The following is an 11,790-nucleotide window of genomic DNA, read 5'->3' as shown; positions in this document are numbered from 1 at the left end:
CAGTTTTGACAGCTTCTCCCCAGAATGATTTTGGCAATCCGGCATTGGACAACATACTTCGGACCTTCTCTTCAATAGTCCTGTTCATCCTCTCAGCAAGTCCATTCAACTGTGGAGTCTTGGGGGGCGTCTTCTCAAGTCGAATCCCGGCTGCTCTGCAGTATGCATCAAATGGGCCGCAATACTCACCACTATTATCAGATCGGACCACCTTCAATTTCTTGCCAGTCTCCCTTTCAACCATCGCATGGAATTCTTTAAAGGATTGGAGTACCTGGTCTTTAGTCTTCAACAAATATACCCACACTTTGCGGGAATGGTCATCAATAAATGAAACAAAGTACTGAGCTCCTCCAAGAGATTTCTCTGACATGGAGCAAACATCAGTATGAACGAGGTCAAGAATATTCCTTCGTCTTCTTGGTTGGTCCGGTCTCACAAAAGAAACTCGGTGCTGCTTTCCAGCTAGGCAATGCATGCAACTCTCCAATGCTTGGCCTTTCAACCCGGTCAGTAATTCTTTCTTGTGTAAAATTTAGAGCCCTTTCACGCTCATGTGGCCGAGGCGCTTGTGCCATAGCTCCAAGCTAGGTTCATCTCGAACAGAATTGGCTTCTGCGCCATTGATCTTTCCTTGCATCACATACAAGGAGCCTTCCTTCTTACCTCGGGCCACGACCAAGTTTCCCTTGTCAGCTTCCATCTAACACTACCAAAGTAGTTCATTAACCCGGCATCATCAAGTTTGCCTACCGAGATTAGGTTCAAACGCATGTCAGGTACATGCCTCACATCCTTCAACAAAAGTCGGCATCCGACATCTGTGGTCAGAGTTACATCGCCGACACCAACAATCTTGCTGGTCACTTGATTTATCTTCACGACTCCGAAATCACCACCTCGATAAGAGGAGAAAAAACCTTTGTGTGGAGTAACGTGGAAAGAGGCACCGGAGTAAACAATCCAAGTGCTGTCATCATAAGCAACATTCAAATAATTATCCTCACTAATGAGGAATATCTCGGCATTCGAGTTGACAGCCACCGCAGTGGTGCTCTTGTCTTCCCTCTTCTTGGGAATAATCTGATCCGGCTTCACAGAGCCGTTCTTCTCATCATTCTGCAGGGTCCAGTAGTCTGGCTTCTTATGGCCTGTCTTTCCACAGTAAAAGCACTTCAACTCATATTTCGGCTTTGACCGACTTCTGGACTTTTCTCGTCTATCACGACCTTTACCCCGGCACTTGCTTCTACCCCGGGAGTCGGATTTCCCTTTGTTCTCTGCAACGTTGGCCTCAGATGTGCTAGACACACCTCGTTCTCTTCTCCTGACTTCTTCGCTCAGGAGGCTGTCTGTCACGACATCCATCTTCAACTTTCCTTCTAGAGCTAAATTACTCAAAGTCACCACCAGAGTATCCCAGCTTTCTAGCAGCGAACTCAACAGCAGCAAAGCTTGCATCTCGTCATCAATTTTCATCTCAGCTTTTGACAGCTGATTCACAATACCTTTGTAGGTGTTGAGGTGTTCAATCATGCTCATGTCGTCCTTGTATTCAAGCTTCACAAGTCGGCAAACCGGGTATGCTTTATTCCTGGGAGTCTTCTTCTGAATCATGGACTCCAACTTCGTCCACAACTCATACGCGTTCGTGAACTCGGACACGTGCTCAAAGAGGCTTTTATCAATATATTTCCTGATCGTGGCTACCGCCTTCCGACTCAGGATCTCCCACTCCTTATCAGTTTTACCTGCCGGTCTCTCATCAAAGATAATGGGCTCATGCAAATCATTGCAGTAAAGATGATCTTCCATCATCGGTCTCCAATAGGTGAAATTATCTGCGGTCAACTTGAACATGTCTCCATCATTGGTTATGCCACTGGTCTCCATCTCGTCTCCCTCAGAACCCGTCGAACTAGGCTCTGATACCACTGTTGGGAAAACTCGGATCCCTCAGATCGGCTCAGGGGCCTTTGTGCGGAAGTCAATCAATGAGATCCTCGATCTCAGATCTCAGCAATACCTTGGCCTGTATTTCACCAGGTCGGGTAGTGCAGCGAAAAAATCAAAAAGAAAAAACAGGAGAGAGAGAAGAAGAACACAACCAGATTTAACGTGGGAAAACCTTCTTCAATGAAGAAGTAAAAACCCACGGGACCTAGTCCAGATCAAAAATCCACTATGAAAATAATGGTTACAAAGAATCAAATACACCAATGTGGTGGTTAACTCAACCTCTCCAACAATGGTGAAAATCAAACTACCCTAGAGATGTTTCACTCAAACTCTCTCTAGAGATCTCTCAAATACAAAGAATAAAGCTTTGCTCAAATCACTCAAACAATTTTTCTCTTAAATCTGTTCTCTCAATCTGACCTAGCCTCCACCCTCAACTAATGAATATATAGAGGAATGGAATTTAGGGTTTAAGGTTTAGGGTTTTTGGGAAACCCATCAAATGGGCTTGGGCTTAGCATGGAAGGAGGAAGCCCAACAAAACCTCGACATTTTCTCACACCACTTATACAGCCAAAGACGAGTGTACCCCTGTATTTGCGCGCGAAAGGCCAAGACTTAGCTCAAGCTCTTCTTCATCATCATTAACATCAGCATCTGCATGATGATCAGGTTGCTCTGCCTTCACCACCGGCAAAGGCAATTGATGGTGGTGGTGATGGTGGTTCGCCGCCACGAACCTCTGCAACATGTCTGGAAAACTCGGTTCCCTCAAGCTCGGCTAAGCAACCTTAGTGCGGAAGTCAATCAACAAGATCCTGATCTCGAATCTCGGCAATACCTCGGCCTGACTTCACCAGGTCGGGTAGCGCAGCGGAAAATCAAAACGAAAACAGGAGAGAGAGAAGAAGAACACAACCAGATTTAACGTGGGAAAACCTTCTCCTATGAAGAAGTAAAAAACCCACGGGACCTAGTCCAGATCAGAAATCCACTATGAAAATAATGGTTACAACGAATCAAATACACCAATGTGGTGGTTAACTCAACCTCTCCAACAATGGTGATAATCAAACTACCCTAGAGATGTTTCACTCAAACTCTCTCTAGAGATCTCTCAAATGCAAAGCATAAAGCTTTACTCAAACAATCAAATAATTTTTCTCTCAAATTTGTTCTCTCAAATCTGACCTAGCCTCCACCATCAACTAATGAGTATATATAGAGGAGGTGGAAATTAGGGTTAGGGTTTTTAGGAAACCCCTCAAATGGGCTTGGGCTTAGCATTGAAGGAGGAAGCCCAACAAATCTCCCCCTCCGACTTCAATGCTTCGGCTTCAGCATCAACCCGGCTCCTTCACAGTAGTCTTCAAATTTTCTTGCTGGAACCGGCTTTGTCATCATGTCGGACCAATTTTGGTTAGTGTGCACCTTGACGAGTTCGAGCTCACCACCTTCCACCACATCCCGGATCCAGTGATACCTCACATCAATATGCTTAGTGCGGGAGTGATAGGTTGAATTCTTCGCAAGATGGATTGCGCTTTGATTGTCACAACCCAGCTCGTACTTGTCTTGATCACGGCCAAGTTCCATGAGGAACTTCTTCATCCACAGCATCTCTTTGCTTGCCTCAGTAGCGGCAATGTACTCAGCCTCAGTTGTAGATAGTGCAACACATTTCTGAAGTCTTGATTGCCAAGAGACAGCTCCTCCGGCAAATCTCATCATGTATCCCGTCGTTGACTTCCTCGATTCGAAATCTCCCCCTAAATCAGAATCCGAGTAGCCTTGCAACTCGGGTTTGCCTTCTCCAAATCGGAGACATAAGTCGGTCGTACCTCAGAGGTACTTGAAGATCCACTTCACTGCTTCCCAGTGCTCTTTGCCGGGGTTTGACAAATACCGGCTTACCATTCCAACAGCATACGCCAAGTCGGGTCTAGTGCAAACCATTGCATACATCAAGCTTCCGACAGCGGATTGGTAAGGGACCTTCATCATTTCATCTTTGTTTTCATCAGATCTCGGACATTGCTTTTGGTTCAGCTTTATGTGTCCGGCTAGGAGGGTGCTCACTGTTTTGGCTTTGTCCATGCTGAATCTCTTCAAAATCTTCTCAATATATTTCTCTTGACTCAGCCACAGTAGCTTCTTCTGTCTATCTCGGATGATCTTGATTCCGAGAATCTGCTTTGCAGGGCCGAGGTGCTTCATTGCGAAGGACGAGCTCAACGCCTTTTTCAGGGCGCCTATCCTCGATTTATCTTTCCCTACAATAAGCATGTCGTCAACATATAACAACAAAATCAGAAAATCTCCGGCTCATACCTCTTCACAAATACGCAGTGGTCGGCATCTGTCTTTTCAAACTTATGATCAGTCATGAATGATTCAAATTTCTTGTACCACTGCCGAGGTGCTTGCTTCAAGCCATAGAGACTTTTCTTCAACCGACATACCATGTCTTCTTGGTCTGGAGCTTGGAATCCTTCAGGTTGCTCCATATATATTTCTTCTTCTAAATCACCGTGAAGAAATGCCGTCTTCACGTCCATTTGTTCTACCTCGAGGTCCATCGAAGCCGCCATGGCTAACACGGTTCGGACCGAGGTCATTTTCACAACAGGAGAAAAAATCTCCTCAAAGTCTACTCCTTTCTTCTGATTGCAGCCTTTCACTACAATCCGGGCTTTGTATCTCGGCTTTTGCCCGTTCTCTTTATTCTTAATCTTGTAGACCCATTTATTCTTCAAAGCTCGTCTTCCTTTAGGAAACTCGGTCAGCTCATAAGTCTGATTCTCGTGCAGAGACTTCATCTCGTCTCGCATTGCCTTTTCCCATTCTTCTTTCTCTGAGCTAGTCACAGCCTCATCATAACTCTGAGGCTCACCGTCTTCAGCAACAACGGTGTATTCATCAGATGGGTACCTTGTAGAGGGTTTTCTTTCTCGAGTTGGATATCTCGGCTGTTCTTCAGCTTGAGAACCCGGTTCATCATTTTCATCCCGGATTTCATCATCAACTCGGACCTCAGTGTCTTGGTCATCATCAGCTTGTTGCTGATCATCAATTTCTTCATTTTCTTGATTTTCTCCCCCTGCTTCAGCTCGGACAGGAGGGACGAGTTCTTCATGTCTGACAGTAACCCGGACTTTGGGCTTCGAGATGTCATGAATGTTCTCATTCTCATGAAAAATCACATCTCGGCTTGTTACTATCTTCTTATTGATTGGATCCCAAAGTCGGAACCCGAACTCGGATTTTGGTGAACCGAGATAGATGCATTCTTTTGTCTTCGCATCAAGTTTTGCCCTTTCATCTTTAGGGATATGCACGAAAGCTTAGCATCCAAACACCTTCAATTGATTATAGGCCGCTTTCCGACCTGTCCAGACTTCTTCTGGTATTTCTCCTTCAAGTGGCCGTGATGGTGAGAGGTTGATCAAGTCAACAGCTGTTTTGACAGCTTCTCCCCAGAATGATTTCAGTAACCCGGCATTGGATATCATGCTTCGTACCTTCTCTTCAATTGTTCTGTTCATCCTCTCAGCCAGTCCATTCAGCTGAGGTGTCTTGGGGGGCGTCTTCTCAAGTCGAATCCCGGCCGTTCTGCAGTATGCATCAAATGGGTCGCAATACTCACCACCATTGTCAGATCGGACCACCTTCAATTTCTTGCCAGTCTCCCTTTCAACCATAGCATGGAATTCTTTAAAGGATTGGAGTACCTGGTCTTTAATCTTCAACAAATATACCCACACTTTGCGGGAATGGTCATCAATAAATGAAACAAAATACTGAGCTCCTCCAAGAGATTTCTCCGACATGGAGCAAACATCAGTATGGACGAGGTCAAGAATATTCCTTCGTCTTCTTGGTTGATCCGGTCTCGCAAAGGAAACCCGGTGCTGTTTTCCAGCTAGGCAGTGCGTGCAACTCTCCAACGCTTGGCCTTTCAACCCGGTCAATAATCCTTTCTTGTTCAGGATCTGTAGCCCTTTCTCGCTCATGTGGCTGAGGGGCTTGTGCCATAGCTCCAAGCTAGATTCATCTCGAACAGAATTGGCTTCTCCGCCATTGATCTTTCCTTGCATCACGTACAAGGAGCCTTCTTTCTTACCTCGGGCCACGACCAAGTTTCCCTTGGCCAGCTTCCATCTAACACTACCAAAGTAGTTCACTAACCCGACATCATCAAGTTTGCCTACCGAGATTAGGTTCAAACGCATGTCAGGAACATGCCTCACATCCTTCAACACAAGTCGGCACCCGACATCCGTGGTCAGAGTTACATCGCTGACACCAACAATCTTGCTGGTCACCTGATTTCCCATCTTCACGACTCCAAAATCACCACCTCGATAAGAGAAGAAAAAACCTTTGTGTGGAGTAACGTGGAAGGAGGCACCGGAGTCAACAATCCAGGTGCAGTCATCATATGCAACATTCAAATAATTATCCTCACCAAGGAGGAATATTTCGGCATCCGGGTTGACAGCCACCGCAGTGGTGCTCTTGTCTTCCCTCTTCTTGGGAATAATCTGATCCGGCTTCACAGAGTCGTTCTTCTCGTCATTTTGCAGGGTCCAGCAATCTGGCTTCTTGTGGCCTATCTTTCCACAGTAAAAGCACTTCAACTCATATTTCGGCTTTGACCGACCTCTGGACTTGTCTCGTCTGTCACGACCTCTACCTCGGCTTTTGCTTCTACCGCGGGAGTCGGATTTCCTTTGTTCTCAGCAACGTTGGCCTCAGACGTACTCGAAGTACCTCGTTCTCTTCTCCTGGATTCTTCGCCCAGGAGGCTGTCTGTCACGACATCCATCTTCAATTTTCCATCTGGAGTCGAGTTATTCAGGGTCACCACCAGAGTATCCCAGCTTTCTGGCAGCGAGCTCAACAGCAGCAATGCCTGCAATTCTTCATCAATTTTCATATCAGCCTTTGACAGCTGATTCACAATACCTTTGTAGGTGTTCAGGTGTTTAATCATGCTCATGCCGTCCTTATTTTCAAGCTTAACAAGTCGGCGAACCAGGTGTGCTTTGTTCCTGGGAGTCTTCTTCTGAATCATGGACTCTAGCTTCGTCCACAACTCATACGCGTTCGTGAATTCGGACACGTGCTCAAAGAGGCTTTTATCAATATATTTCCTGATCGTGGCTACCGCCTTCCGACTCAGGATCTCCCACTCCTTATCTGTCTTGCCTGCTGGTCTCTCATCAAGGATAATGGGCTCATGCAAATCTTTGCAGTAGAGATGATCTTCCATCATCGGTCTCCAATATGTGAAATTGTCTGCGGTCAATTTGAACATATCTCCATAATGAGTTATGCCACTGGTCTCCATCTCGTCTCCTTTAGAACCCGTCGAACTCGGGCTCTGATACCACTGTTGGGAAAACTCGGTTCCCTCAAGCTCGGCTAAGCAGCCTTAGTGCGGAAGTCAATCAACAAGATCCTGATCTCGGATCTCGGCAATACCTCGGCCTGAACTTCACCAGGTCGGGTAGCGCAGCGGAAAATTAAAACGAAAACAGGAGAGAGAGAGAGAGAGAAGAAGAACACAACCAGATTTAACGTGGGAAAACCTTCTCCTATAAAGAAGTAAAAAACCCACGGGACCTAGTCCAGATCAGAAATTCACTATTAAAATAATGGTTACAACGAATCAAATACACCAATGTGGTGGTTAACTCAACCTCTCCAACAATGGTGATAATCAAACTAACCTAGAGATGTTTCACTCAAACTCTCTCTAGAGATCTCTCAAATGGAAAGCATAAAGCTTTACTCAAACAATCAAATAATTTTTCTCTCAAATTTGTTCACTCAAATCTGACCTAGCCTCCACCCTCAACTAATGAGTATATATAGAGGAGGTGGGAATTAGGGTTAGGATTTTTAGGAAACCCCTCAAATGGGCTTGGGCTTAGCATTGAAGGAAGAAGCCCAACACAACAGATCTCTCGGGAAATTGCTCATTGATGTTGAAGAAATGTGATGATGACTCTTCTCCCTGTCCTCATCATGTGCCATTGGAAAATTCTGCAAAACTAATAAATACCCAGATAGCCAAACCTCACAAAAACGTGAAATTTTTCAAGAAGGGATCTTGGTGCTTTTGTGGGTAACCGAAGATGATTCATGATAACCCCGAAATGAAACAAAGTTGAATGCTTTCCATTTAAAACCGACCAATTCATACGTTATTTTTACATTTTCTCGCAGTCTTAAGAGAAGAAAAGGCATAAAGATGAAAACAAAAACGACTCAAGTCTCAAGAGAAGAAAATGGCCAAATTGGGGGCGTGAAATACCGAGAGTGTCCCTAGGTGATAAGGGAACGACACGTGGAGGGACAAGGGGTTGTTGAGTTACAAGTGGCAGTAGGATCAAGTCATGAAGTGGCGCGTACGAGGCGTCTGTCTCTGCTGTGGATACCATAAAAAAAATTAAAATCAGGGTTATTTTTCTAATTTAAAATTGTTTTCCCATCTATATCTTACTTCCGACCAAACATACATTTCTTAAAAGTTACCTAATTTCTCTAGTAAAATTTTTCTCCACCAAATAACTTTTTTTAACATTTTTCTATCTATCTCACTTTATCTCACTTTCTTACCATTTCCCTATCAATTACATTTCCCTAGTATTCAAAAATTTCTCCTCAACCAAACGCCCCTTCATGTCATTTCTATGAATTTCTATGGTTTAACAACATTGCTTGCTGCCAATACAAGTTTATTAAGTACAACAAATACTATTTGTTCTGTCAACATATATAACTATTGTTATGGCCAATCCATTTTCAAAACCAACCAAATATTTTTATTCATTCTTTTCTCCAAATCTTACACCTTCAACAAAAGGGTGCAAATTTTTAATTAAAATCTCCAACAATTAGGCAATAAACAGTATCATTCATACTTCTAATTATTGAAAGAAGCAGAAGCAAGAGAAGATTGAAAATTGTGCACCATAATTGTATAATATTAATTCAATATCACTCAAATTCAATTAGTTACTTGAGAATAACTCCTCAAAATTTTGGATAAATACCAACAAAGTCTAATCAAACACTACACATCAAACTCCTATACAGAATATTACTCTTCTCGGATACACTTCATTCCTCAATCTGAATTGTTAGAAAAAGCCCCCAAAAAATGGAAAATAACATTTCTTTTAGCACTTGCTTTTCATCTCATGTATACTAAAATTTAGCAGATGACACAGCCATTAGGGTCCTCTTCCACACTTGTAACATAGTGATATTGATTAGACTGTAGTGGGGTCATATGATAATAAAGGGGATAGGCTTCATAAAGCTTAACAGGTTCAGGTACTTTTATTGAATCCTTCTTATCATCTAACTTTGGTTCTTCCTTCTTCTTTTCTTCTTTAGCAGATCCAACAGAAACTATTTCAGTATGACACCATTTCCTTAGCTTCCCCACAACATGTACTGGATCAATGTCTCCCACTAATGTTAATTTCTTGTCTTTCATATCCACAGACACTGATTCAACCCCTGCAAGATCACAATAAATTCAATTTCAATTGAAAATCAATACAAGGATAATGTAAAGCTAGCTTTTATTGCAACTTGCTAGGCATGAATGAACTACAGGGTATTTCTTTTCTTTTTTGTTATTGATCTTTGGTTTGTTTTTATCTCTATTTTAGTTTGATTTTCTTAAATTTTGTTGATTGCTTCTAGCATCTAAAAGCCAAGAGGTCTAGCAGAGAAGAAAGATTAAGAAGTCCAAAATTCAATACCTGAAATTCCAGAGGCTGTTTTCATAGCTTTTTGCTTGATTTTGTCATCGTACAAGTCGACCTTCAACACTACTTTCTGTCACAGAACAAACCAAAGAGCATTTCAGGACCCAACAATTACTTATATGTCTACAATATGAAAGGAAAATCATCACAGACAAGGAACAATAGAGATTGGTTTAACTTGAGGGTATAGTTCTGACCTTCATTGTTGTTAAGAAACTTGTGAGAGCTAAGCAATAATTGTTGGTGACAATTGCAAAGGAAAGCCTATAAGAGCTTGGGGACAACTTTGAAGAGATAAAACACTTGAAGAGAAGTGTATGAACTATCTATGTTTTGAACTTGACATGAAGTGGTGAAGTGAAGGTGAGGTTGAGCAAGATTTTATAGTAGGAGGTGTTGAGAAATCTTGAACACAGTTAACACAAGTCAAGGTAAAATGGGTAGTGTTCTTCCTTCGTGGATGGATCCCAAAGAAAATAATGATGTAGTTGAGAACTTTCCAAGAGGTTTGGTTTCGCTGGTATTTGTGTCAACAATTCGTGAATCACGCGCTTGCCACTGGGTCCAAACCCAATGGCTGTTCCGTGCTGCATTGGCGGCCATAATCCATTCCCACATAAAATAGACAAAATTTCTTCTATAATTATTCTTTATGTTTTATTTTAGAGGAGTGTTATATTTACTATCTTTTTATATATAGACTTATTTATGTATTTTGGGGAGTATAAAAATAGAGAAATATATTCTTCGAAATATATAGACAAATTTGTAAACAAAACAATTATAAATATAACTTAATCCTTTATTTTATCGCTTGATTCTTTTATGCTTTTTTGGTTTCACCTTTATCACTATTATAAATTGAATTAATCTATTCATTTTCTCGTTAACACTAATAAAAAAAATATTCATCATTTTAATTGCAAGTCATTTTAATTAAAATGATTGTTTTTATTTAATATTTAAATTAAAAAAATTCCTCACTTTCTCTAACTACGATTTTTATCATGTAACTCTTTCTCTTACTATAAAATAATATAATTTTGACTAAAATGATTCAATTTTATATCTTTTAAAATAATGAATATTAATTTTATAAAAAAATATACGAGAAATAAATAATAATAAAAAGTAAAGACTTTATTTTCGCCCATTATAACGTACGTATATGACTTGATTTTTTATAATTATAAACTTATTATTTAAATTTAGTATGATAACAATGTGTATCACTTAACTCATAAATATTAAAGGTGTAGGATATACTTACCACCGAAAATATTTATTATCTTTATAATTAATATAATCACCGTTGATTCTGTTAATCTAACGGTTATAATTTATTAAAAATTAATAATTAATTAATAAGTATAATCTAATAATTTTCAATAAAGTATAATCGTTAGATTGACATAAATTAACGATGATTAAATTAGTTGTAAGAGTGATAAACTTTTTTCGTGATAAGTATATCATTTCCCAATCTTAAAAAGTATTTTTACTGAACAGAATCCTAAAGGCTTCGTATTGTTTTAGAAGAAAAAATGTGTATATAACGAATGAGTAAGTAACATATTTCGTTAGATTCAGAAAAAGAAGGAAAGTCTCGTAATACAAAAAGAAAAAGAAGGAAAGAGAATCATTCAATGATTCTACTTTTCCATGATATGGTTGAGTCTCTTTCTTTGAAGGAACTAAGGGGGGATGAGGGTAGGATCGAGACAATGACACGACACCGTTTCCGCATTTGGAAAACAAACAAATCAGAGAAATTAGAGACACGGCAAAGTAAAGGTAGTTGAAGGCTTTTGAGTTTTGACTTCTAAAGAAACATTATTAATGGCAAATAAAAAAAAATTTGGAAGAAATTCTCTCGTACAAATACAGGTCTTCCCAGTCAGTTTTATCATCCCAAAGAGGAGAAGGTATTTGATGAGGCTGGACTATGGTGGTCTTTTCTCAAAATAAAATAAAAAAAAAAGAGATAGAGGGGAAAAAAATCAAAAAAAAGGGATAGAAATGGAAGAAAATTTTTCATTTA

The 11,790-nt window shown here is 40.9% G+C and overlaps 1 protein-coding gene across 1 annotated transcript; it reads right to left on the bottom strand.

Moving 5' to 3' along the window:
• Positions 1 to 8,972: 8,972 nt before the first annotated feature.
• Positions 8,973 to 10,231, bottom strand: LOC133302412 (heavy metal-associated isoprenylated plant protein 39-like). The gene is made up of 3 exons (XM_061502179.1): positions 9,947 to 10,231; positions 9,744 to 9,819; positions 8,973 to 9,495 (listed from the first exon to the last, which is right to left on the bottom strand). Exons 1-3 carry the CDS (start codon positions 9,950 to 9,952, stop codon positions 9,185 to 9,187), a joined length of 393 nt encoding a protein of 130 aa, XP_061358163.1. The 5' UTR covers positions 9,953 to 10,231; the 3' UTR covers positions 8,973 to 9,184.
• Positions 10,232 to 11,790: the final 1,559 nt, after the last annotated feature.

The sequence above is a fragment of the Gastrolobium bilobum genome, unplaced genomic scaffold (assembly GCF_033153095.1).
Source record: "Gastrolobium bilobum isolate Gb01-03AN ecotype WA unplaced genomic scaffold, APGP_CSIRO_Gbil_v1 utg77623, whole genome shotgun sequence".
NCBI lineage: Eukaryota > Viridiplantae > Streptophyta > Magnoliopsida > Fabales > Fabaceae > Gastrolobium > Gastrolobium bilobum.
The sequence above is the reverse complement of the archived record's forward strand: the minus strand, read 5'-3'. Positions and strand labels throughout refer to the sequence as shown.

Bases quoted from the DNA above. Each gene is read 5' to 3' on its own strand.
- LOC133302412 (XM_061502179.1), bottom strand. The intron at 9,496-9,743 runs GTATTGAATTTT...GTGATCTTGCAG, and splicing joins AACAGCCTCTGGAATTTCAG to GGGTTGAATCAGTGTCTGTG.